The 27,757-nt window shown below is 39.1% G+C and overlaps 1 protein-coding gene across 2 annotated transcripts; it reads right to left on the reverse strand.

Annotated features, from left to right (window-relative positions):
• Window positions 1-3,075: 3,075 nt before the first annotated feature.
• On the reverse strand, window positions 3,076-27,757 carry RTCA (RNA 3'-terminal phosphate cyclase). Of its 2 annotated transcripts, XM_008697657.2 has the most exons (11): window positions 27,515-27,757; window positions 27,302-27,402; window positions 25,376-25,519; window positions 21,814-21,937; window positions 18,694-18,752; window positions 17,211-17,352; window positions 16,493-16,617; window positions 14,539-14,597; window positions 8,301-8,395; window positions 6,536-6,640; window positions 3,076-3,429 (listed from the first exon to the last, which is right to left on the reverse strand). In XM_008697657.2, the coding sequence occupies exons 1-11, from the start codon at window positions 27,557-27,559 to the stop codon at window positions 3,328-3,330; spliced, it is 1,101 nt and encodes a 366-aa protein (XP_008695879.1). In that variant the 5' UTR covers window positions 27,560-27,757; the 3' UTR covers window positions 3,076-3,327. The 2 variants fall into 2 exon arrangements, with proteins under 2 accessions (XP_008695879.1, XP_008695880.1); XM_008697658.2 differs by lacking the exon at window positions 27,515-27,757 and having other exon boundaries at window positions 25,376-25,534.

Here is a 27,757-nt window from a genome sequence, read left to right on the forward strand (position 1 = left end):
CAAAAAAGATTATCAAGCCAAGGTGGAGTTTAAAATATATATATTAATAATTATGTGCATATTTACAGAATGTTAAAAATATATAGATACTAAAACACACTCCACATGGTAGGAATGAATAGAAAGCAAAGAAGTAATTGATAATTCCTACTGAGCAATAAACTTCCAAAGTTTGAAAAAAAAAAAAAACGGATTTAAACTTTCTTTCTTCTTCTTTTTTTTTTAAAGATTTTATTTATTTATTTGACAGAGAGAAACAGCCAGTGAGAGACAGAACACAAACAGGGGGGGTGGGAGAGGAAGAAGCAGGCTCCCAGCGAAGGAGCCTGATGTGGGGCTGGATCCCAGGACTCCGGGATCACGCCCTGAGCCGAAGGCAGACGCTTAACAACTGAGCCACCCAGGCGCCCCGGATTTAAACTTTCTAGTAGCCTTTGGCCAAGCTATGGAAATATTTCTCCTAACAATCAGAAAAATGTTTTTTTTTTTTTTTGAAGATTTTATTTATTTATTCGACAGAGATAGAGACAGCCAGCGAGAGAGGGAACACAAGCAGGGGGAGTGGGAGAGGAAGAAGCAGGCTCATAGCAGAAGAGCCTAATGTGGGGCTTGATCCCAGATCACCGGGATCACGCCCTGAGCCGAAGGCAGACGCTTAACCGCTGTGCCACCCAGGCGCCCCAGAAAAATGTTTTATTTAAAGATGTAAGGCTGATCTGTAGAAAGTAAACACTGATGCTTTCACCTCCTTACTTAAAATCATGCAAATATATAAAATAAAATACAAGTTTATATCTTAGTTTGAGTAGAGTTTTCGGAGACTATTATTTCAGATTGTCCCTTTATTTGGTGCCTTGGAGATTTTCTTATACTCTGGGGAATGCACTGTTGTAAAAATAGGATGGATAAAAAATACACTTTTCCTTTGTAAGGAGGAAAAACGGCATTTGTGAGAAAGAAGCCAAAAAGAAGAACCTGCAAAGTCCTACCGTGACAGCAGGCATCTCAATTGTAGGAGGAAGTACATATTTTAGCAGAGAAATTTAGAAACAATTTCACTAAAAACTACTGTCATCTGCAAACTTGAAATTCATGGGAAGGCTCTGTGAAACTCAAGTGGTATGAATATCCATTTGAAGGCTACTGGTTTAAAGAATATTCTTAACGACCATTGTATACGTAGCATAAAATCAACAGAATTACTTGTATTAAGAGGTATTAAAAAACAGAAGAGAGAAACAACTGAAAGAGACTTTAGACGCAGAAGTAGAAATAGAATACAACTTACAACTCAAGGAAAACAGTCTGTCTTCCTCATCATTATTGCCTGCCCTGCCCTGCACAATGACTAGCACACTGCAGGCGCTCAATGGATAGTGAAAGATAGCAGATAAGCAAAGTATATCTAGAAACAGCAGGAAGGGGGTGCCTGGCTGGCTCATTGGGAAGAGCATGTGACTCTTGATCTCGGGATCGTGAGTTCGAGCCCCATGTTGGGTGTAGAAAGAACTAAAAACATAAATAAACTTTAAATAAATAAATAGAGCAGGAAGGCATTAAGACAGCAACAGAAATCAAATTAGAAAGGCAGTGTAATTGGCAACAACAAAACTCTGACAGACTTAGTGGAGAAAATGCAGTCATGGCATTATTAAGATTATAAAAGAAAAAAAAATAAAACCAACAATGAGAGGGGAAAAAACAGAGAAATATAATTTTATTTGGGAAAAATAAATAGAAATTCAAATCACTTCGAGGACTTAGCAAAAATTTCTTTGCAGTTATCCCACCTTCATTTTACCTGAGCTGAAACTCAACAATACTGACACATCGAAGCCAAGATTAATCCTAAACTCATCAGGTACACTGCTGACCTTAAATCTCTCATTATAAAATTCCCAAATTCTTTTTTTTTTAAAGATTTCATTTATTTACTTGAGAGAGAGAGCGAGAGAGAGCGAGCGAGCAGGAGCAGAGGGAGCGGGAGAAGCAGACTCCCCGCTGAGCAGGGAGCCCGACGGGGCTCGTGAGATCCCAGGACCCTGTAGATGCTCAACCGACTGAGCCACCCAGGCACCTCCAAAATTCCCAATTTCCGTGTTCCAGCCTACCTTTATTTAACACACACCCTGCCAGAAGCAGCAAGGATACTACCCTAAAGACCGCCCAAATTTATCACCCCTCCAAAAACTATACTAAAAGTATAGCTTTACTCTAGAATAGAAAGATACTCCACATCTCAATTGTCATACAGATGAGCTTATAAAATTTAACTACTTCATGAGAACATGAACAGCAAGCAAAGACTACTATCACATCTGCAGAACAAACTGAACCCAACTGCCCAAAGCCACAACAGCCACTGATATCATAATCATGATTATGTACATGGGAGTAATTTTTTTCATTACACTGTTCTATACAGACTAATTCGGCACCTTCTGAATGTATTATAATACCATCCCCTGGTTCTATATCTTGGACTACGTTTAATTATCCCTGGATAAAGTCCAAAGCAGAACCCAGTTTAAAAGATTTCCTCACTGTATTGCAGGACAGCACAGTCAGCTGGAAGACCAAACCAGTTTCATCTGAGTCACAACCTCAATGCCTGCAGGGACCAGGAAGTCATCTACGCGTGGAAGCAGACCAGGTATAAGACAACAGAGTGTGATGAAAAGCACACTGTTCTCAAGGTGCTCAATTACTTTTTAATTAGATTTTGAGTCCGCGGAATGTTTTGAAAGCCAAACAAAAACATATCGAGGCTGAATTTGGACAAATTCACTAGGGTTCAAATTTTGCAATCTTCATTGTTTGGATTTCAAAACATTCCACAGATTCAAAAATCGATATTTACCAAGTGCCTGTTGGAAAGAAGGTACAATAATACAAATGAGAAAATGCTTATTAAATATTATTGTTGACACAACAAGTACTTGTAAAAAGCTGTCTCATCATACCTGACATGAGGTTTCGGTAAAGGGATTAGAACCAGAGCCAAATCACAGATCTACATCCCTGACTTAATCTATTATGTAAGAAAGAAAAACACACTTCAGGTGGAAAGAATGCTCTATTTCAATACTTTAATACAGAAATCAGCTATCATACATATCCATCAACTCTTATATTTCCCTGTCCTTATCTCGGGAGATAGTCAAAGTGAGATTAATTTGGTGAAGCATTCTCAGCAAGTCTACGACACTCTAGTTCATCTCCATACTTCTGTCACGTCCTTTAATAAGTTACTTCTTATTCATTGTTTTCTAGTATTTATGAATTAGTGCAATACATCATTGAGGTATTATTTAAAAGGCAAGTACCCTATAGATATGGATTTGTCATTCCAATTCCTTGGCACTCAATAATATAAGCGTCTTTAGATGCATCTTCTTTGTCTTCTGATTTCTTCACAGAGAATTTAGCCTGAAACCAGAAAAGTATTTAGTATATAAGTAATACGAGGAGGGATGGAGGGAGAGCCCATAAATCCAACTTAAAAGGGCAGGTAGTTAATATCAAACTCATTTTATTGAAGCAGCTAGAGGCACAAAGATCAAGTGACTCATGAGAAATTCAGCAGCCTGGATATAAAATATTTTGCTCCAGAATCATGACTCTTGTTCAGAAATAATACATACTTGTGCAGTTCCGTCAGAATGTGCAGCCTGGGCCCCACTCCATATCCACTGAATCAAAATCCCCAGGGTATTTGTAGGTTAGACAATTACCACCTTTAAGATCTCAACTGTTAACTGTAACACACCTTTACTATCTACTTCCTAAATTTTTTCTAAAACATGGCACTGAAGTGTTTATACTTCTCTTATTTTGTCGAGTATCAAGATTTTTATTTCCCTCAAATTTTTCTTGCCAATTTAATTCCCTAAATATGCTATTCAAAGAAAATTAAGCTCAGAGAAGGAAGGTGGGGGGAGGCCCTTCATCTTTATTGGGTTTAACACTATTTTTCACTTGTTAACTAACTCAAGTTTGGCTTTGAAATATGTGGTATCTATTGCTGTATTGTGGAAACACGATTTTTTTTTTTAAAAGCTACTGTGTTTATTCTAACAAACCAATTAAAATCAAAACAACTGAGTGGGTTGAATTTGTAGCAAAGGGATTTCAAATATGCCTAAAACCTTAGGATTCTATGAAACACAATTTGAAAACTATCATTCTGGGGCCCTGTTAAATAGTAATATTCACAAATTATTCCAGTTTCAGTATTATGTGGCAGTGTACTGATACATAGCAGATACTGAAAATTATTGGTGAATGAATGAACACTGAATTCTGAGCTATACAGCCAAATTATTAATGTAATTGTATATGTGTGTATTTTTCACATTGTAAGCATTATGTAAACATGAAACATAGGAACAGTCAAGGAAATCATTTCTAACCTATTTATAAATATACTGAAAACCACAAAAATTTAAAGCTGGAAGGAGTCTTAAGGAACTATGCATCAGCCTCTGATTTTGCAGATCAATTATCTGCACTGAGGCACAGAAAGATAAAGCAACTCGCCTGAAGTCACTCAGTTAAAATACAACAAAGCGGAACAAGAAACCAGAGCTATAAATGCCAGCTCACAGCACTTTCCACTGGGTATTCATTTCAAATAACATGTCAGTGTCTCTTACATGCAAAGTACTATAAAAGGGCAGACTATATGACTACAACTTGGTCCCTACTCTCAAGGAGATCATAGTCTACAAAGAAAGACAACCATTACAAATACAGCATTAATGGAGTAAAAAAAATACAGCTAACTATCCCTTGACATCAAATATAATTTGCCTTTAATTCCTATTAGCCTTTTCCTACAATTGAACCAAAATTAATCTATGCTTTTTTTTCTTTTCTTTTTTTTTTTTTAAAGACTTATTTATTTATTTTAGAAAGAGAGAGAAAGAGTATGAGCAGGAGGGGCAGAGGAAGAAGGAAAGAGAATCTCAAGCAGACTCCATGTTGAGCACGGAGCCTGATTCAGGGCTCAGGCTCACAGCCATGAGATCACAACCTGACCCAAAACCAAGAGTTGGATGCTTAACTGACTGCACCACCCCAGCACTCCCTATCTATGGGCTCTAATGAGAAAAAAATATACATTATTAAAAATCACACAAATAAACTGTTGGGCATAGGACAACAGTGACTTTGTGCTTAGTACACTTCTATAGTATTTTTTTTTAAATAGTGTGAATTATTTTATAATTTTTAAAAATACTTAAGGTCAGCACCTTCGTAAAATTCAGTTATAAATTTTACGTCACTTTATGAAATTACGAAGACTATAAGAAAATAGAACTATGCAACGTTACTGAAAAACTCAAGAAATGAAGGTGTATGCATTAAGAGTAAAAAAAAAATACAAGGAGAAACACTTTTAAGAGGAAAATACCTAAATGTCAACAGTGGTTTTACAGGCAAAAGGGAATTATGGCAGGTTTTTTCCCCTTATTTTCCAAATTTTCTACAAGGAAAATGTATTAGTTCCAGATGAAATATACATGTTAGTCACTTTTCTAAATTAAGAATGCTGTAGAAAAGGCAGATACGAGCTTATGCAATACTAAATCCTACTTCACGAAAAATTATACATCTGTTTTTATAAAAGGTAAGGCTGGTGTTAAAATTTCGGCAAGTATTCCATTCTACCACAGAAACACAAGAAAATGAAACATTTAAAATGTTATATATATAGTTAAATTTATGGCCAACTACAAATCTCTTATGATTGGATTTCATAGTTCTCATCAAAACGTCTTTCCTCTGTAAGGCAGTACCACATGTGGGCTCTGACTTATGCTTTCCCAGGTACGCTCAAAGTATAGCTCTGCCACTAAGAAACTATATGGTCTTGAGCAATTAATTGAATCCCTCTACCTCACTTTACCTGCATGCAAAAGAGAAATAATAATAAACAGCCATCTAAAATGGTTATGCAGAGGGGCACATGGGTGGCTCATCAGTTGAGTGACTGACTCTTGATTTCAGCTCAGGTCGTGATCTTGGGGTTGTGGGATCAAGACCCATGTTGGGCTCCACGCTCGGCAGGGAGACTGCTTGGGATTCTCTCCCTCTCTCCTGCTGCCCCTCCCCTAGCTCTTGTGCTCTCTTTCTCTCTAATAAATAAATGAATCTTTAAAAATAAGTTAATACGGGGCGCCTGGGTGGCTCAGTCAATTAAGCGTCTGCCTTTGGCTCGGGCCCCGAGCTGGAGTCCCTGCTCGGCAGGGGGCCTGCTTCTTCCTCTCTCTTTGTTCCTCCCCCTGCTCATGTTCTCTCTCCCTCTCTCAAATAAATAAATAAAATCTTTATTAAAAAAAAAAGCAAGTAATCAAATGGTTATGCAGAATAAGATGATACAGGTAAACTGCTGAGTTAGCTCAATGTCTGCCACACAGGAAGCACCAGGTGAATGACAGCAATTATGATTACCGTAAGTTTTCCATTTATACAATCTGACCCAAAACTGGCTACAATAAAAATCAATTGCCCTATCTAATGGAATACTCACCTTTGCTAGTTGTTCAGCAAAATGTATAGCCGTTTGTGTATGGAGTGTAACTGGTCCTGTTTTTATTCTGGAAACTCCACAGGCTAATGCCATGAAAATGATCAGCTATTAAAAAAAAGAACAAAGAAGAAAAATTTCACACATTCACTAATAGTTGGAGTTAAAATTCTACTGCTTACCACATGAAAATACTACTAGAAATCAAAACAGCAAAAAGAATTTCTACTTGTTTAGGTTTCCAGAAGTCCTAAGAAGATGATAGAAAACCTGTGTCACCCACAGTCTGTGCTATGGTACAGAAATGCTTAGCAGCAGTTGTCAACATAGATTTTCTACAATTACTGTTTAAGAATAAAATATAGAGTTAAAAGTTAATATATTTAATCAGACCAACTGTCTCTACAAGCTGGAATATATGACAAACTTTTCTACTCTCCAAAATTACAACATTTTAACAGGTAAATAAATACACTAATACAGAATTACTGGGAATAGAGAGTACACCAAGGTAAAAAGGAAGAGACTAGAAATAAGGGAAATTGTCTTAAGAAACTAGTTACGGGGGGGAGGGGTGCCTGGCTGGCTCAGTCAGAAGAGCATTCAACTCTTGGTCTTGGGGTTGTGAGTTCAAGCCCCATGCTGGGTGTAGAAATTACTTAAAAATAAAATCTTTAAAAAAAAAAGAAAGAAAGAAAAGAAACTGGTTAAGAAATCCTGAAGAGCATATTCTAATGTAGATTGCTGGTTTGAGATTAAGGAGAAAAAAGTGTGGTAGAAAAAAAAGAAAATCTATTAAGACAGTGGACCATAAAGAGATCTTACTTGGAAATATTCACCAGCATCTCTCTATGTAAGTAGATGTGTTAAGTTTGAGAGGTCTAGGACACGTCCAAGTGGAAATGCTGACAGGCACAAGGGGTATGAATTTGGAGTTAAGGAGAAGGGCCTGAGCTAGCGATTTAAATGTGGGAGTCATTCATGCACAGATGGTACGTAAGCTGTGACACTGGTCGAAACAACGGAGGGAGTGAATGTAGGTAAAGAAAAGACACATGAGCCTGAGCCTAGGGATTCTCCAAAATTTAGAAGCTGAGAAGTTGAAAACAATAGTAATAACAAACTAGAAAAGAGACTAGAATACATGGCCAGGGAGAAAGAAAGATAATAATGTTTCAGAAAGCAAGTGAGAGGGGCGCCTGGGTGGCTCAGTCAGTTAAGCATACAACTCCTGATTTCAGCTCAGGTCACGATCTCAGGGTTGTGAGATCCGGCCCGCACCGTATCAGGCTGCCCTGGGCGTGGGACCTGCTTAAGATTCTCTCTTTCCCTCTCCCTCTGCACCCACCCCCGACTCTAACAAGCTTAAAAAGTAAAGGAAGAAAACTAGTGAGCAAAGTATTTCAAGAAGGAAAGAGTGATCAATTGTGCCAAATGCTGTAGCCAGGTCAAGATGAAAACTGAAATTTAAGGTATTTAACTCCAGAATATTTAAAAGCTGGCTGAACTATGAACTAGGACATGCCAATCAGTCTCTGAAAGTCAATGACTAGAATTTATATTCATTCTGGGGCACCCGGCTGGCTCAGTCGGGGAAGTATGCAACTCTTGATCTTGGGGTCGTGAGTTAAGCCCCACATGGGGTACAGAGATTACTTAAATAAATTTAAAAAGCTTAAAATAAGATAAAACAAATTTATATTCAATCTAATTACCAAATATTCAAATCTAATAAGTTCAAAGGTTTTTATCGTAAAAGCATCATTACCTGGTCCTGCAGGTACTCATCCACAGCACCACCATGTCTGAGATTTGCTAACAGCATCTCGGCGGCTTCGATTCCAACCTTGTCTGCATTTACACCTACGACAGACGCAATGTAAAAAAACTAAATTAATTATGAAGAGGCAAAAAGCTGAATTAACATATCCCAGTTAGCACCGGCATAACATTTTTTAGGGCTCTGAATTCACCCAACGCAATTTTTAGGATAAGACCTTTAAGTATATTTAATCTTCTGAGAGCTTAGCACATGCAAATAATTTATATCTTTAAATGAGCCTAGTGGAGGAAAAACCAGGCTGCTCTGGCCCTGTTTTAAAAGTACTAATTATGAGGGGCGCCTGGGTGGCTCCGTTGGGTAAGTGTCTGACTCTTGCTTTTGGCTGGGGTCGTGAGTGCTCCGGAGTCAGCCTGAGATTCGCTCTTTCTCACCCTGTGCCCCTCCCGCCTGTGTGCTTGCTCTCAAAATAAATAAATAAATCTTAAAAAAAATAAAAATACTAACTATGAAACCAATTTATAACTAAGTTATGATCCTATAGCGCTATGCCTCAACTTCAAAATTTAAAATTTGCAATTTACACGTTATAATTAGTCTGCAGGCACTTCTATTAGAATTAAAGGATTTTTTAAAAGTCAGAGAATTAATTTTCACCTAAGGAAGAGCAGATAAAAATTCTCATATCAAATACTGTAAAATTGTATTCCTTTAAGATTTAAACAGGCATTATCTTATTTGAAAATACTTATTTGCCCTACTCCCTGCTTTTCCACACCTACCCCAAATCTTCGTACAATGCTAAATACAAAATAAGACTGTCAAAAGTAGTGGAGTTATCAGATGATTCTTTTTTTAAAGATTTATTCGAGAGAGAGAGAGTGCAGGGGGAGGGGAGAGGGACAGAGGGAGAGGCAGACAGAATCCTCAAGCAGACTCCCTGCTGAGCACAGAGACTGACCCAGCGCTGGATCCCAGGACCCTGAGATCATGACCCAAGCTGAAATCAAGAGTCGGCTGCTTAACGGACTGAGCCGCCCAGGCGCCCCTCAAATGTTTTAAAGTATTCACTTTAAAAGAAGCCCCTGGCTACAAATAAAAATGTCTTTTAAGGCATGACAACATGGTTAGTTTTTATTTCTATTTTATATTTGGAAATTCATTTGATTATAAATATGCCTTGGTAACATTTCCCAGAAAAGTGGAATTTTCAAAATTTTAATTGTTTTTCCTTACAGCAATTATTATAATATAACAAATTAACTATCTTTACAACATCCATCAGTCAAGTACATGACTGAATGCAGTGATTTGGAACATGTGATATGAATCTCTCAACTACACAGCCTCTTCTGTTTCCTCTTTCAAGTGGAGATGGAAATGGAGACGATAAAACCTAAGCTGCAAGGTTGCTACAGAAATTAGAGATGACATTTATAAAGCATATGTTACCATGACTGGTTCATAATGAGCTATTAAGAGTAATAGTTAATACCGCGTACCTAGTATGTGTGTCCCACACTAAGTATAGGAACTGGTTCCTTTGGTAAGATGACATAAAAAATACTCATATATTAGAGAATCAGAGGACAAGTTGGTACTAAGCTCTAAGGTATAAACTATACCCCCAATGAAAGTTCAGAAAAGGAAAAGATTATAGGTTCTAGAACAATTAGAGAAGGTTTCATGGAGCATAAAGGACTTAAGTGAGTGCTTGAAGAATGGCTAAAATTTGCGCGGAGGATGAGGGAGAAAGAAAGAATTCCTGCTTTGGCAGTGTTAGCGAGCAGCAGACGTGCTAACGTTTCTCTGCCAAGTGGCAAACTGCTTTCCAGAGTCATTCACACTCCTCTTACCCAGCCGCCCTGATAGTGAATAATGGTATGAATGGATCTACCTCATTACCAGCTATCACTAGAGCTCTGTGGCAACTCAACAAAATTAAGTATAGATGAGAAATCTGATTAGTACTGTGTTCTAAACAAAAGAGCAAAATCCTAATTTCCTCTGAAGTTTTAATGCTTTTCTATGGACAAATAATCTTCTGGTATTTTGGATATGTCTTAAAAAGGTCTCAATTTTGATAGTTTATAACAGCAAATTAAAATGCACATTCAATGATTTAGGTATCTTCTAGCTTATTAAAAGGACAATACTATAAAATGGTTATTAGATTAAAAAGAGAAGGCCAAAGGATTGATTTTAGGACATCAGAGAGATGCCGTGAATTACCACATATAGTGAAGGAGGGAAGGCAAGTGCTTACTCTAACATTACTACGCCATTTCCACACACAGGAAACAGGGACTGATTAACCAGAGGCACAAGTCATCATAGCTGACTGTTTTGTACCACAGTAAAGAACATAACTGACTGAGGAGCGTTAAGTGTCCGACCCTTGATTTCGACACAAGTCATGATCTCAGGGTTGTGAGATGGAGGACCACGTAGCTTAAGATTCTCTCTCTCCCTTTCCCTCTGCCCACCCCCCTGCTCACTCTCTCCCTCTGAAAAAAAATAAGTAATTTAAAAAAAATGTTTAAAGAACATAACTAACTGGAAGACAGAGTAAGCAAAGAATACACAACAATGTAAAGACAAAATATATCCTGTCCGTACTGCAATCATATAAAGTTGGAAGGGACCCTAACGTAAAGACAGTGGTCCAATCTCATTTTTCAGGAAAGGAGAGCCCAGACTTGCTGTGCAGAATAATGGCAGACATAGGACTAAATCTTAGGTCTTCTCACTCTCAGTTTGGTATTCCCTGTTACAACAGACTGCCTCCATCTAAAGCCCCAGGACTCTCTCAAACAAAACAAAACCTTGCCTTTGTTACAAGATCAAAGAATGTTATAGCTGGAAGGAGGACTTGAGAGATTCTCTGGGCTAATTCTCTCACTCAATAGATAAGGAAACTAAGATCAAAATAGTCTTAGTGACTGAGACAGTGACAGACATGACTAGTTTATAGACTACTGCTTCTACCACAAACGACGGCATGGACAAGCAGCTAATGTTGCTTCTGGTAATAACCCGCAGACATGAGGATTCGGGGTCTGGTGATTTTCTAGTTAATTTCAATCAGAAATGAAAGGGGACCTTTTCCCCATCAGAAATGAAGGGGGACAATGGAAGCTATGACATTCCCTCTGATACCCTTAAATATATACACTACCTAGACTGAGAGATAAGACCCCCAGTGCCTTGACATCTGTTAATGTCACCTCCCTTGACATCTGTGCCTGCTAGGAAACAAGGGAAAGCACCATCAGGAGCCAGTCACTCTGAGCGAGTATGTTGCCCTATCATCTATTCCCTCCTCCTATTACAACTCTACAAATAAGTACTGTGCACTCCAAAACCGTGTTGTCCAAAGACAACTTCGAAGTAAAAGTGGTCTCATACGACAAAGTAAGAAAAAAGTGTTGATGGAATATTAGACATTTTTTCAGAGCTGGCCAGCAAAGTTCATTCTAGGTATTGCTGATAACAGAGTACTGGTTGCTTTATAATCTCAATGTGACATATCTAAAACTATCATCTCCCCTGGCAAACTAACTTGACCTCTAATACCACAATCTGTAAATGTTTCTAGTTATCTGAGCTAGAAATCTAGAAGGTCATGCTTCACATGACCTTCCTCACTTCCCATATGCAACTAGTCACCAAATATCTACTGTCTGTCCTAACACCCTTGTTATTGGTACTCCCTTCTCTAGCCCCAGTCACTGCTTTCCTTTGTATAGGCCCTCACCTTTTTCTTTCTTCCCTCCCTCCCTTCCTACCTTTCTTTCTTCCTTTTTCTTTTTCCTTTCTTTCTTTTCTTTTCTTTCTTTTTTCTTCCTTCCTTTCCTTCCTTCTTCCTTTCCTTTCATCTTTTTTTTTTTTCTTTCTTTCCCTTTCTTTTCATGAGTAAAGCGACAGAAATTTATTAAGTGAAGATACAGAAAAAGCTTTCAAGAGTGAGAGGGGTCCCGACAGGGTTGCCAACGGGCCCTCACCATTTCTGGAACAGCTACAATAGTTTTGTCCTTCTGCCTCCCATATGGTTTTCCTCTAATCCTCCACCTATCTATCAGAATTACCTTTCTGATATTATATTCCTCCTTAAAATCTTTATGTTTTCATGATGAAACCCGAAGTCTTTTCCATGGCCTAGGAAGTCCTTCAAAATCTGGCCTCTTTCAACCTCTCTAACCTCATCTCCACTCCCCCACTCCAGATCCTGTACTCACCATACTTAGTTGTAGTTGCCCAAACAGAAAACACTACTCTTTTATGTTAGCACTGTCCCATGTCCTTCCTCCTTAGCTCACTATGTCATCTGGCTAATTGCTACTTACCTACAGAATCCACTGGAGGATCGCTGAATGATAGAAGCCAAATTTGGGGTCAATCAGCTCCCAAAGGAGAATTAGCTGTTCTTCCCCTGTGTTCTTATGGTACCCTGGGACTACCAAAATCATTGCACTACTCCGTCTCCTCTGCCAGACTAAACCAGGAAACAGGACAGTGGCTCTTACGTCTGTGACCCTAGTATACACTACCTGGCACACCCTGGTACCCAATGAACTCCTATTCTACCCAATGTCTGCCCAGCACTTATTACTTACATGGGCTCTTAGTCCCTGCTTTATATTTTGCATTATCTTTGCTTTCTCAACACTGTTAGGTACAGGGAGGAATCAATGTGGCTCATTATCCACACTGATCGCTCCCTGCACCTAACAAGTAATTAGTGTACTCTAAATGTGTATTTTTGATCACTACTTCTCAAACTTCATTATACCTCAGAAGTATCCGGTGAGCTTGTTAGAACGGATCCTTGGGCCCAACTTCCAGAGATTCTAATTTGATAGGTATGAAATAAACCCTCAAACCTGTATTTCAAACAAACTCCCAGATGATGATGATATGCTGCCTGTCCAGCAATCACACTTGAAATAGCACAGCTTTAAACAGAACTCATTTACATCAGGTCGAACTGGAGATGCTGATTGTACTTACTCTACCATGTTGATAAGATCTGCTGCCCAACAATATCTACGTCGACCAAGTGAGCAAACTAAGATTACCTGAATTTTTTTTCTTTTCAGCAGTAATAATGCAGTTAAACAGCATAGCAAGGGTAAGCATCTTTTAAAGACCTACCAAGTAGGAATGAAGCAATCGACTACCACACAAACAAGAAGTCCAACTAGAAGTCACCTCAATGGCAAAAGTGACCTCAAATATTACAATCAATTACGATGTATACACACATCTCCTCTTCCGAATGTACTAAATCTTAACTACATTTCCCTTTAACAAAAATATTCGGTTTTTTGAAATCACCAATGTAATAACTGATGCAGGGAAGAATCACCAATAAATACTTAAACCACTGGATGAAAGCTGTCTAGGAATAAGATAATCGGATGGTCTCAAAGTATTATCCCAGATGACTTACTACTTACGGAAAGGGAAGGGTTTATAGCAGACAGACCTGGAGGACATTACTTTCACCAAGCGATCACAGTCAGCTTTACCAACATTATCACCAACCCTGTTGTGATACAATGGAATGTACAGACACCTATTCCTACTAAAAATGTTTCACCCAAATATATCTAATCATGAGACAATCAGACAAATCCAAATTGTGGGAAATCCTATGAGCAAATGGCCTGGACTTTTCAAAATGTCAATATCATGAAAGAAAAAGAAAGGTGAAATTATTCTGAAAAGAAAAGAACCTAGACAGACATGACCAATTGCTATGAGTGCTCAACAGACAAACACTGCTCTAAAAAATATTTTGGAGGCAACTGGTTGTATCTGAATATAACAAATTCTTTGGGTGTAAAAATGCTATAGTGATTACGTAGGTATTGCTCCTTGGACATCCGTGCTGCAGTATTCAAGGGCGAGACACGCTGTCTGCAACTTACACTGAAATAGTTCAGAAACACACTAACTTGCAGCTAAAAGCTCACTACTGGTAAGTCCTGGAGAACAGTGTATGGATGTTCATTAGTCATTCAACTTTCCTATAACTTTGAAATTTTTCAAAGTATAAAGTTAGAAGAAAGAGTGAAAATTTAACTGACTCTAAAACAGAATCAGTTAACCATATCCTCTTACGCTTGTCATCTATCTTGCTGTAACATTCTAAACCTGACACATAATTAAAAAATTTTACACTAGCCCCTGGAAATTGTGGACCCCCTTCGTTTATCTGTACCTCGTTTACCAAGCGACGATCCAGCAAACAAACAGCCGGTGGATGTCTCAGCAATAATGCTATGTGGGGAAAAAAAAGTATTACTATCTATGCTATAGTCTAAAATCACATGCAAATACAATACAGTAGAATAGTGATTATTAAGCACGTAGAATTAAATCTATGTAACATATTGCAAAAATGAAATTCTTTATACAGAGAGCAGCATGATAAGCATTCTCCAGCTTCATCAGGACATCAGTATCCTTCAGCACTTCCAACAAGAAGTCACAACAGATTCTAGTCCAGTCACAGGAAAGGAATGGCTCTCCTAGAAGTTTTGTCATCCACACTAAATGATACCATTTCTACTGTACTATAAGTATTTTATGAGGGCCGCTTGGGTGGCTCAGTGGGTTGAGCATCCAACTCTTGATTTCGGTCATGATCTCAGGGCCGTGAGATCGAGCCCCGCATGGGGCTCTGGGCTCAGTGCAGAGTCTGCTTGGGATCTCTCTCTCCCTCTCCCTCTGCCCCTCCCCCCACTCACACTCACTCTCCCTCTCCTCCCTTCAAAATAAATTTAAAAATTTTTAGTAAAAATAAAAAATATAAAGTGTTTTATGATTATCTAAAACATCCATGTGTTTGAACTTGTGTGACCAACTTAATATAGACTGCTATATACTTAGGATGTTATATATGAACCTCGCGGAAACCACAAAACTAAAACTTTGATACACAGAAAATAAAGAAAACACCAAAAGAAAAAACACTACCAAAAGTCATCAATCACAAGGGGAGCAAGAAAAGAAGAAACAGAAAAGGACTACAAAAACAGCCAGAAAACAAGGAACAAAAAGGCAGTAAGTACATATCTATCAATAATGACAATGGCCGGGAGCAACTCAAGTGTCCATCAACCGATGAAAAGCTACAGAAGATGTGGTACATACATACACAACAGAGTATTACTCAGCCATAAAAAAAATGAGATCTTGCCATCGGTGACAACATGGATGGACCTAGAGCGTATTATGCTAAGTGAAATAAGTCAAAGAGAAAGACAAATACCACATAATTTCACTTATATGTGGAATCTAAAAAACAAAACAAACAAGCACAAACAGACCCGTAAATACAGAACTAAATGACGGTTGCCAGAGGGGAAGGGATGGGGGTTGGGCAAAACGGATGAAGGGGAGTGGGAGGTACAGGCTTTCAGTTATGGAATGAGTAAGTCACAGGGATGAAAGGCCCAGCATAGGGAAGAGAGTCCATGGTATTGGAACGGTATTGTAATGTGACAGATGGAAACTGCATTTGTGAGCAAAACGTAACATATTGTCGAATCACTATATGATACACCTGAAACTAACGTAACACTAGCCGCCAACTATACTTCAATAAAGAAAAGAAAAAATCATTCTACAGAAATGTTTGGTTTTGTTTTACGGTTTTTAGATAGTATTATCAAATGCAGAACACGCACTTAAACCCTTTAACAGAAACTCTGGAAAAGAGACTTTTTATCCAGAAGAGATACTCATATTTGAAAAGATCAATTAAAGCATTTTTATATTTAAATCAATAACTCCTAATTACATTAATAGAATTCTTCTCTAAACAGATCTTTGCCAGACCTAGTGTTTACATGTAAATGGACTTCACATTTGAGGTACAGAAAAATAACTGGAAATATTTCTCTCAGGATCAGCTTCAAAGGCTAACTCCTGATTAGCTTAAGAGTGAAAGGACTCTTAACAACGTAATAAGAAGCAAACCACCCTCAGAAAAAAAATTCAGCATAAAATAATCATCTTCATTCATCATCATCATTAGGTAGCAAGGTCCTTAAAAATATGCCTTTTAAAAACTGTAATATTTCAACAAAAGAACTACAAATCTTTCAGTTAAACAGGATCATTATTTCAGAGCTCTCAATCAGTATCCAGGAAAAAGCGTATTGTCTCACATGATTCCATTGCCATTGCCAAAGGCTTGGTCTTTAGGTTCCTGAACGGGCTGAATGTTAACATACAGATCCCTAACTTCCTTTCTGATGCATCTTACAGCTGCCGCTGCCATATCTTTTGCTACCTATTTTGGCAAGACAGAAAAACAGAATAAAATAAATTCATGGTTATTTTGACAATTGTTTGCAAGCCTTCAAAGAAACACAAAATACTCAATAACTTTCACATGCATTATATAAAAACTAGATTTTCAAGAGTAAAAAGCACAGATGTTTAGGAAAAAATTTAAATGAAAAAATTTATTAAAAAATTAAGTGCTTTAGGGGCACCTGGCTGGCTCAGCCGGTGCAATAGGCAACTTTTTTTCTTTTTTTTTTTTTTTTAAAGATTTTATTTATTTACTGGAGAGAGAGAGCACAGAGAGAGAGGGAGAAGCAGATTTCCCGCTGAGTGGGGAGCCCGATGCAGGGCTCAATCCCAAGACCCTGGGATCATGACCTGAGCCAAAGGCAGACGCTTAATCCACTGAGCCAGCCAGGTGCCCCACAGAGTGGAGCATGCAACTCTTGATCTTGAGGTTTTAAGTTCTAGCTCCATGTTGGGCACAGAGAGTACGTAAAAATAAAATCTTTAAAAAAAAAAAATTGAGTGCTTTCGATAATTTCAAAATTCAGATGACATAACACCAAAACCCACATACACTTCTAGACAACTTACTTTAAATGGCAAAACACCAGCAACAAAAGCTCTTCCGTATATCTTAGTCACAGAGCCACGGTCAGTTAAATTTATTGGATTCAACTGTTTAACTGGTGACATTCGGACAATCACTTCACCACCCCCTTTTGGGTAGTAGCCCCTACAGAAAGTATGACAAATACATAAACTGCTTGTACAACAAAAATAAAGCTAAACATTTACAATAAAATAACATGTGAATGATATGCAACATATAATTCATGTTTGAAATTACCAAGGAATGTTTTAGATCTGCACTGTCCAATATGGTAGCCACAAACTACACGTGACTATTTAAATTTAACTATAATTTACAACTCAGCTCCCCAGTCAAGTGGCCACATTTCAAGTGCTCAACAGTCATATGTGGCTAGTGACTATATTGGTCAGATAGAGAACATTTCCCTCAACGCAGAAAGTTCTTTTTGACAGTGCTGTTTTAGAATTTAAGCTCCGCGACGGCAGGACTTTGTCTACTTTGTTCCTGTATATTCCAGTGCCCTGAAACAAAGTCTGGTAAGTAGGAGGTACTCAGTAATCTATGATGAATATTGAAGTAGCTGGACACTAATAAAATTTTAACTCAAATACTGAGTGTCACTTATTCTACAGAGGATGCTGGAACATAAAGATAAGAGTAACAGCACTCCTATCCACAAGGAGTTCTCCATCTGATAAAGGGATGGCTGCACAAAGAACCTACCAGAACATGTCAGGCTGTACAAAAGACTACAGAGAGAGATGCAAATACGAATTCCCACTGAGACACACTCATGGACAATTCACACAAATTACAAATTACATTTTGAAAAAATATAGGATTTCTAGTTTTTAAGACAGCAGGGGAGGAAAACCATGAACAAAGAAATGAAAGCCCAAAGGCACAGAGTAGGTCTAAAGAGCAAGCAAATGTGTGTTAGAATACATGACAAGGCGGGGGGGGGGGCAGGGAATGAAGCTAGAAAGGTAAACTAGAACAAGACTGCAGCACACTTCAATGCCCCACCGAGAAATCTGGCCTTGTTATTACGAGGCAGAAGGGAAGCCTTGAAGAGAAATAATCTGAATGCCCAATGTGTTTCTTTGGAAAATAATTGATCACACTGAGGAAGAGAATCCCTTCTATGACCCTGCTGTGCCTAGTCCAGTCGTCTGCACAGAGAAAGTACTCCGTCTGTGCTGAGCACGGAGAACACTAAATGTGACAGTCCCTCAGTGTAGCAATTCCCTTGAAAATATCACAAGCAAATACCATATGCAGCTGCTTTCAAGTCCCCATGCCCCTGCTGCTTACTGTTGTTAAGCCACGAAGCACAATTATTTCCTACAAACTCTATTTCCTACAAGTATTTCCTAATTACTACAAGAAGTAGTGGGTTCCAGAATAATTCTCTAAGGTCAAACTTTCCCACTATTTTCAGTACAAACAGTGGGTCATAGGGCTAACAAATAAGTAACTTACCTCATTTTAATGTCACAATTAAATTTGAAACCAAATTTTTCCACAATTGGCTTGAAAACCTGAAAAATCAGTTTATTGTTACTTTAACCACAAATATTCACTGATTCAACAAGCATATTTATTAAACAAAAGTGCTCTGCACTGAGCTAGCAAGAAGGCACTGTGGATAAATACTGATATAAAAATGTGTAGGCTAGTTCTATTTTTCAAATAAAATAACTGATATGTGAACCAAAATTAAAAGTTTAACATTTACTTAATCAGGGCTGTGCCAGTCTATCTAATGAAAAAAATGTCAGAACTCAGGATACTCGATCCCAGTGGTTATTTTACTCCATAGGACAATATTTCCCAAACTTTCACTATATTGCTAAAGAAATTAGGAGATATTGGTGAACAGCATTCCATTCTGCCGTCTCAATTTTTTAAAAAGATTTATTTATTTATTTGAGAGAGAGAGACAGAACAAGCAGGGGAGGGGCAGAGGGAGAGGGAGAGAGGGAATCCCAAGCCGGCTCCATGTCCAGGACCAGGGGCTCAATTCCGTGACCCTGAGATCATTACTTGAGCCAAAATCAAGAGTCGGACGCTCAACCGACTAAGCCACCCAGGTCCTGCCTTCTCAATTCTTTTATACATTGAAATCTCACTGCATAGACGTTTATCCTCATTTTCTCCATTTAACATTATAAACAAAAGCATTTTCCTGATATCATAAAATTCTTCCTAAACAGTATTAAAATAACTGCATGGCATTCTAGCAAATTTATTTAACCATTCCCTGAGTTTTCATTATTACATAATTATATATATTATATAATGATTATTATAGTATATAGTGCTCTGCTCAAATACCTTTAACATTTATCTTTTGCTGCAGTCTGTAATATTTAATTAGGGTCATTTCCTTGAAGTGGAATTATTAGGTGAGAAGAGATTAACTTTCATTACACATCCTATCAAACTAAATTTTAAAAGACTGTACCATCTAGGGGTGCCTTGGTGGCTTAGTCAGTTGAGCATCCGACTCCTGATTTTGGCTCAGGTCATGATCTGGGGGTCCTGAGATCAAGCTCAGCTCAAGCTCCATGCTGGGTGTAGAACCTGCTTAAGATTCTCTCCCTCTGCCCCTCCCCACCCTTGCTGTGCTCTCCCTCTTAAAAAAAAAATTATACCATGTATTAAAATGGCAAAACAAAAAAATTAAATATCAAGTGCTGGGGAGATGCAGAATAGCTGAAACTCTTACGCAGTGCTGGTGAAAATGAAAAAGAATGCAGCCACTCTGGATACCAAAACAATCTGGCAATTTGTCATAAAGTTAGATATATATTTAGTACTACAAGCAATCCCTCTCCTTGGTACATACCCAAAAGAAATGAAAAGTTATGTTCATGTAAAGAACGTTTAGAGCGACATTTTCGTATTGCCAAAAACTGGAAAACAACCCAAATGTCCTTCAACAGATGCATGAATGGCTAAACAAACTGGGACATCCATATAATAGAACACTACTTAGCTTTTATTACTAAAACAAGTCACAGGGATGAATCTCAAGCGTATTATGGTAAGTGAAAAAAAAAAAAAACCAGGCTCAAAAAGCTACATACAGTATTATTCCTTTATATGGCATTCTGAAAAAAAGACAAAACTATGATACAATACGGATCAGTAGTTGCCATGGGCTGGAGCATGGGACTGATAGCAAAGGAGTATGAGGGAATTTTTTTACAGTAATTCTGTATCTTGATTGTGGTGGCTGGTTAACAACCGTATGTCAAAAATCACAGAATTGGGGACCCCTGGGTGGCTCAGTTGGTTAAGCGTCTGCCTTCGGCCCAGGTCATGGTCCCAGGGTCCTGGGATCGAGTCCCACATTGGGCTCCTTGCTCAGCAGGAAGCCTGCTTCTCCCTCTGCCTGCTGCTACCTCTGCTTGTACTCTCTCTGACAAATAAATAAATAAACTCTTAAAAAAAAAAATCAAAGAATTGTACACTAAAAAGGTGTATTTTACTATAATTACACGTCAATAAACCTGGAGGGAAAAAAAAGATACTACTTTTCTCTCCTACTAACTCTATAAACATGCTGTTTTATCATTTTCAAAATTTACAGTCAAAATATGGTATTTAATTTTTTTAAATTTTATCTTCTCGAGGTAAGAACACTTAACATGAGATCTACCCTCTTAACAAATTTTTAAGTGACTAATATATTATTATTGGCTGTAGGTAAACGTTGTACAGCTCCCTAGAGCTTATTCATCTTGCCTAACTGAAATGTTATGCCTGTTGAGTAGTAACTCCCCATTTCCCCCTTCCCTCTACCCCATTCTACTCTGAGTCTATGAATTTGATTACTTTAGATATCTCATACAAGTGGAATCATGCCAGTATTTGTTTTCATGTGATTGGTTATTTCGCTTAGCATAACGTCCTCAAGGTTCATTCACGCGGTCACATATTCTAGAATGTCTTTTTTTTTTAAGGTTGAATAGTATTCCACTCTATGTATACGCTAGTTTCTTTATCCACTCATCCATCAACAGACATTTAGGTTGTTTTCTCATCTTGGCTATTATGAGTAGTGCTGCAATGAACACAGGAATGCTAATACCTCTTCAAGATCCTGATTTCAATCCTTTTGGATAAATACTCAAAAGTGAGACTTCTGGATTATATGGTAGTTTAGTTTTTAATTTTTTGAAGAACTTCACACTGTCTTCCTTAGTGTCTGCACCATTTTGCATTCCCACTAATAGTGTGAAGGGTTCCAATTCTCAACATCCTCACCAACTCTTGGCAAACACAGTGTTTAATTCTTGAGTTTTCTCTTCCAAATCATAATTCCTGGATTTACAAAAGGACTGGTTTATAGAAGTAATAGAATTCATGTGACAATACACTTGAGGCTTTAGAAGAATTCACTATGAACACTGTTCTAAGATACAACACAAAACTAAAGTAAACATAATCCCTTACCCTCCCCTGCAACACAACTAGACACCATGAAGAAATAAACAGGTATGCACACAAACCACTCACGATATATTAAACAGAGAACGGAGACTCAGAAGAATATATGAGATATCTTAGTTCCACAACAACAACAGCCCTTACCATGGCTGTGTAATCAATCTGTGGTGCCATTTCAGCATTAGTTCCACCTTTTAAACGAAGTTCCGATGGAGAAGAAGCAAAGAGAACACAGGGCATTGAGACCTGCATCAAGAGGCACACACTCCTAAGGAGAAGGCAAAGCAGGGTTAGCGGCACTTTCTTTTTAAAGTCTCAATGACATGGTATTACCACACGTCACCAGTAGCTGGGGCATAGACAACTGGGAGGGCAGGTATATACCCTCAAGTCTAAAGTTAAAAAACACCCCATTAAAAAAAGGGGGGGCACACCTGGCTGGCTCAGTCAGTAGAGCGTGCAACTCTTGATCTCAGGGTCATGAGTTTGAGCCCCACACTGGGTGTAGAGCTTACTTTATTTTTTTTTTTAACATTTTATTTATTTATTTGTCAGAGAGAGAGAGAGAAAACGCACCAGCAGGGGGAGAGGGAGAGGGAGAAGCAGACTCCCTGCTGAGCAAGGAGCCCAATGTGGGGCTCGATCCCAGGACCCTGGGATCATGACCTGAGGCGAAGGCAGACGCTTAACAAACTGAGCCACCCAGACGTCCCTAGAGCTTCCTTAAAAAACAAACAAACAAACAAACAAAAACAAACAAACGAAACACCTCAGTAACTAAGAAAATCCTGAATCGTAAAGACAGACAGTATTTCATAGTAGGAACTGGCCTTAAATGATCAGCAAATCTGGGTTTGAATCCAACTCATTAGTTGTGTGATCCTTCTTTAACTTACAAAGAAGTAAAAAAAGAATCTTAAAAAAATAAAACTACTGTTACAATGTTTTTATAAAAGGATTCTTGAGAGTGCCATTTATGAAAACGCATTTAATACAGTTAAAGTCTAAAAATACAGCACAGGAAATAGAGTCAATTAAATTGTAATAACTTTCTTACAATGACAGATAGTCACACACAAAAGTGAAGGTCTAGAAATACTCAAATAGGGGCGCCTGGGCGGCACAGCGGTTAAGCGTCTGCCTTCGGCTCAGGGTGTGATCCTGGCGTTATGGGATCGAGCCCCACATCAGCCTCCTCCGCTAGGAGCCTGCTTCTTCCTCTCCCACTCCCCCTGCTTGTGTTCCCTCTCTCACTGGCTGTCTCTATCTCTGTCAAATAAATAAATAAAATCTTAAAAAAAAAAAAAAAAACTTAAATAATTACAACTGAACCTCTACCATGCACAAGGCATTGTTCCAGATATCAAGCCACGGTACAGTGTCTACCATCGTGGAGTTTATGATCTGACAGAATAATATTTTACAAAGACTGACAGCTGAATATTTTATATGGAAATAAGTTTAAAGGAAATAACCCTTGCTATAACTCACCTCTGGTCATTATAGTAAAATAATGTGAGAAATCGTGAGAAGTAATTCTAGAATATGAAGTATTTTATAAAATGAAACCCCTGGTCAGATTTTCTAAATGAGCTGTCACATTCATACATAGATTGTAGTATAAATCAGACATAGCCTCTAATACCAAAAGATAGACCTTCACTTAACTTTCTTGTGATAACAATGCATATATACTGAAATAAACGGTTTCTGTCACTGATAATGCATTTCCTTAATTTAGTAAACATTAACTGACTGCGTAACATGTTAGGTATCATAAGAGAAAACATACACACTACAAACCCTGTTCTTAAGGAATAAAGCAAGGGAGGAACAAGTGAAAAAACTTGGAAATGTTTAGTTTTACAGTAAACCATAAGGTCAACATACATAATTTCTCAGTGTTTATTCCCTGAGGACCCCAACATTTAAAGTGTTCTCCCCTCTCCGTAGATAAAATCAGATTCTAAGAATAGTAAAGAAAACCTTAGGGAAAAGAAAACCTAGGTGGCTCAATGGGTTAAGCATCTGCCTCTGGCTCAGGTCATGATCCTGGGGTCCGGGGATTGAGCCCTGTGTTGGGCTCCCCGCTCAGTGGGGAGTCTGCCTCTTCCTCTCCCTCTGCCTCTCCCCACCACACACTCTTGCTCTCTCTTCATCTCTTTCTCAAATAAATAATCTTAAAAAAAAAGAAAACCTTAATTTTAGAAGTAAGAAATTGCAAAAACAAAGGTAGACACCTGAGAAAACACATGGTACTGTAACCACTGTGGAAAATAAAAATGTTAAAATGTGAATAAGTAAGATGTTTTCTTGCTAGGAAAAAGCTTGGTTTAGTCTCCTGAATGGAGCTGCATTCGCAACTTTAAACTCATTTTCCATATAGTCCAGTGGATTAGAAGCCAGAAGGCCTACATTCTAATCTAGTTCTGTCCCTGACTCCATGACGTTGGGTAAATCACTTAATACCAGAGGGTCTTTATTCTCTCATTCACAAGGTGGAGGAAGGACTGGAAATACTTGGGTTTCCATTTTCCCTCCTGCAGCTTCAAAGTTCTATAATTCTGTTCTAATTTTTAGATAGTTGGTTAACTATAACTATCCCCCCTTTCTGTACAGAATATCCAAAATAATATACTGACTATAAAGAAAGATACCTCAAAATTCCTTAATTCCCTTAGAAACTTCTCACTTGGCAAACCTCACCTTAGGCCTGGCAGCAGGTCCCTTTTCACAGAGATCTATTCACAGTATCACTCAAGTCTCAACTACCACTAAACATTTTCTTTTTTTTTTTTTTTTTTTAACGATTTTATTTATTTGAGAGAGAGAGAGAGAGAGCACATGAGGTGGGGGGCACAGATGGTAAGGGAGAAGCAGGCTCCACGCTGAGCAGGAAGCCTGATGCGGGGCTCGATCTCAGGACCCTGAAATCATGACCTGAGCCGAAGGCAGATGCTTAACTGCCTAAGCCACCGTGGTGCCCACTAAACATTTTCATAAACTAAAATAATAATCAAAATCTATTAGAACAGTTTCTGAAACACACTGGCATCAGATTTATATTACTAGGTCTCATTTTATCAAATTTCCCAGTAAAGATAGGATTTTGGTAAAACAATATGGTTTACAATAGCAATCAGCCAAATAACCCAGAAAACACAAAACGTGCTCTCCGTGTGTTATCAATAAAAGGAGGAATTCTTGGAAAAGGATAAAGGCTCAATTTAACTGTTAAATATCCATTTTCCAAAGGGGGGGGGGACCCGAAATCATATCTAAACATTTCTAAACATGGCAGCTTAAGTATCTATTAAAAGACAACAAAAATACCTAGACTAAAAGTAGAATATGGTCCATAATTAGCTGTAAGCCAAAAACTAAATATGCTACATACAATGCAAAAACTACTCTTACTACAGAGCATAAAAACTGAGTCATTTTCCAATATTCAGTTTCTAAATAATAAAAAGATATATGCTATACTATACACGAAAGAAAATTCTAGATTTAATAGTTATAATTAATAAGCAATTAGATACCCAAAACTACATGATCTCTATCCCTAAAAAGTTAGTATCTCATCTCCATTTTAAAAGTGAGGAAACTAAAGCCCAAAGAGGTTAAGCAACTTGTCTAGTAATGGCAGGTAGTACCCGAATCTAACTCTAAAGCCCATACTTAAGGGAATGTAACTGACACATACCCGGCTGTCTTGGTATCTGCTGTGTGGATTCCACCTTTAATCTTCTCTGGTGTAAACATTATTTCTGTTGAGCCGATTTCTGCCCCCTCCAGTTGCCCATCACACAAATCTCGAATCATTTCCAGTCCGGATAAATGTTGAGGCCTTCAGGTCATAATACTGCATCAAAACGTGTGCATTCAGACTGCCTATAGCCCCACATTTTATGACCCACTTATAAAACTGTAATGGCAAGAAAAGAGCAAGGTCTAACCACAACAATTGCCGTATCTTCAGTGCCAGAGCTTCTTTTGGGTTTTTATGGACCTAGACTACCTGCTTGAAGGCATCATTTGGTTCCTTCCAAACCACTTACTTTGGCTAAAAGCACATACACGGGTGCATTGTTGCAAATGAGAACTATGCAAAGAGGAAAACTGAAAAACTATCCTAGGGCCACCAGTCTCGCTTGCGTGTCATTGAATAATCTATGGAACCTGTTATGGGCTGAATTGTCTTCCTCCAAAATTCTTATGTAGATGCCCTAACCCCTAACACCTCAGAATCTGACTCTATTTGGCATTAGGGCCTTTAAAGAGGTGATTAAGTTAAAAAGAGACGGGTCAGCTGGCTGGCTCAGTCAGCAGAGCATGGGATTCTTGATCTTGGGGTTGTAAATTATAGCCCCATGTTGGGTGTAGAGATTACTTGAAAATAAAATCTTAAAAAAAAAAAAAAAAAAAAAGAGGCAGTTAGGGTAAGCCCTAAACCATTCTCTGTGGTATCTTTGTAAAAAGAGGAGATTAGGACATACAGAGACCTCAGGGGTACACATGCACGTAAGGATGACCATGTGAAGAGGCAGCAAGAGTGAGGCCATCTCCAAGCCAAGGAGAGACACCGGGGAAAGAATCTTCCCGTATGGCCCTCAGAGGAAACGAACCCTGTCAGCACCTTGATCTTGGACCTGCAGGCTTCAGAACAGTGAGAAAAATAAATTTCTGTTGTTTAGGCCACCCAGTCTGCGGTATTTCATTATGGCAGCTCTAACAAACTAATGAAGTACATAACACAGCCTTAATCACCTGGATTTTCCTATTGATGAAAGTGATTGCTGCAAACAACTGCTGTGACTCAGGTAGCTATGTTCACACACATCAGTAATTGCCTTTTAATATTTTCAAAATGGAATGTGGATAAAATAAAAGACTAAGATTGCTGATCTATTACAATGTCCAAAGGAATCAGTTTGGCTTCAACCTGGGTCCCCTTCTAACAAGTGCATGTACCTGAAACTTAGCTAGGGACACACCCAGCTTCCCAGACAGAATGAAACAAGGTCAAGGGTCAATCAACGTTTTTCCCTGTCCACAACTGATAATTCTGATTGTACTCTCAACTTCTTAGAGGTCTGAATGAAAGCTAAAATAACACATCCATCTTAGGGTCCTTTCCTGAGCTATGATTCTAAGATGTGCAGCAGCAGAGAATACACTGGTTAAAAAGTGGGGTTTCCTCTGACCCTACAGGCTGTTCTGCCCTGCCCATCTTGCTCGCTGCTGCAACCTTTCCAGGTACCTGGAATGCCCAGTGACGTGAAAAAACATCTTAAAAGACATCTCATCAGGATGCTAGAGAACTCTAGCTATGCAGAAAAAAACGTGGACTTATTTTCTCAACTTGCCCCTGAGGCTTTCAAGATCGCACAGCCCCGGCTACCGCTAACAGCCCGGAACACAGCATGGTGCCCCGGGACCCTGGGGCCGGCTTCAGATTCCTCAACCTTGGGGCCGGATCTTACAAGCATCACCACCCGGGCTCCCAATTCCCCAGCCAGACAGGGCGACCCATACCCCAGGCCCCAAGCACCGCAGCCCGCCCCCCTCCCGGCGCAGGGCCACCCGCATCCCCCAGTCCCGCAGTCCCGCGGTCCGCCCCCTAGCTCACCTCAGGCCTGGCGTGCTGCGGCCAGCTCGGATCTTATGTACCCGCAAGGGGAGGCCCAGGAGACAGCTCAGGGCTGTAGATACCCTTAGGATCTGGCCGCCCTGCGAAGGGAGTGGGTAGGAGAGGAGAGAGAGAACATCATCAGATAGGAATGCTCGCCTCCCCAGCAGGGGCTTGCAGCGCCACCGGCCCTGCCCCGCGCCCGGCACTCACCCCTTCCATGATCCCGCCGTCCACCTCCACCCGCTGCCCCGCCATCTGGGGCGCTCTGGGGTCCGGCCCGCAGAGACAAAGCCTCCGCCGGAGCGGGAGGAAAAAGAGACGCTTGCTCCGGCCCCGCAGCTCCGAAACCTTCGTCCCCGCTGGGGGCCACGGGGTCTGGCGGAAACACGAAAGCACCGCCGGCTCCCGGAAAACCGGATGCAGCTGAAACAAACCCCGACACTCAGCGCCCGG

Source organism: Ursus maritimus, unplaced genomic scaffold, assembly GCF_017311325.1.
Source record: "Ursus maritimus isolate PB19 unplaced genomic scaffold, ASM1731132v1 scaffold_12, whole genome shotgun sequence".
Classification (NCBI taxonomy): Eukaryota; Metazoa; Chordata; class Mammalia; order Carnivora; family Ursidae; genus Ursus; species Ursus maritimus.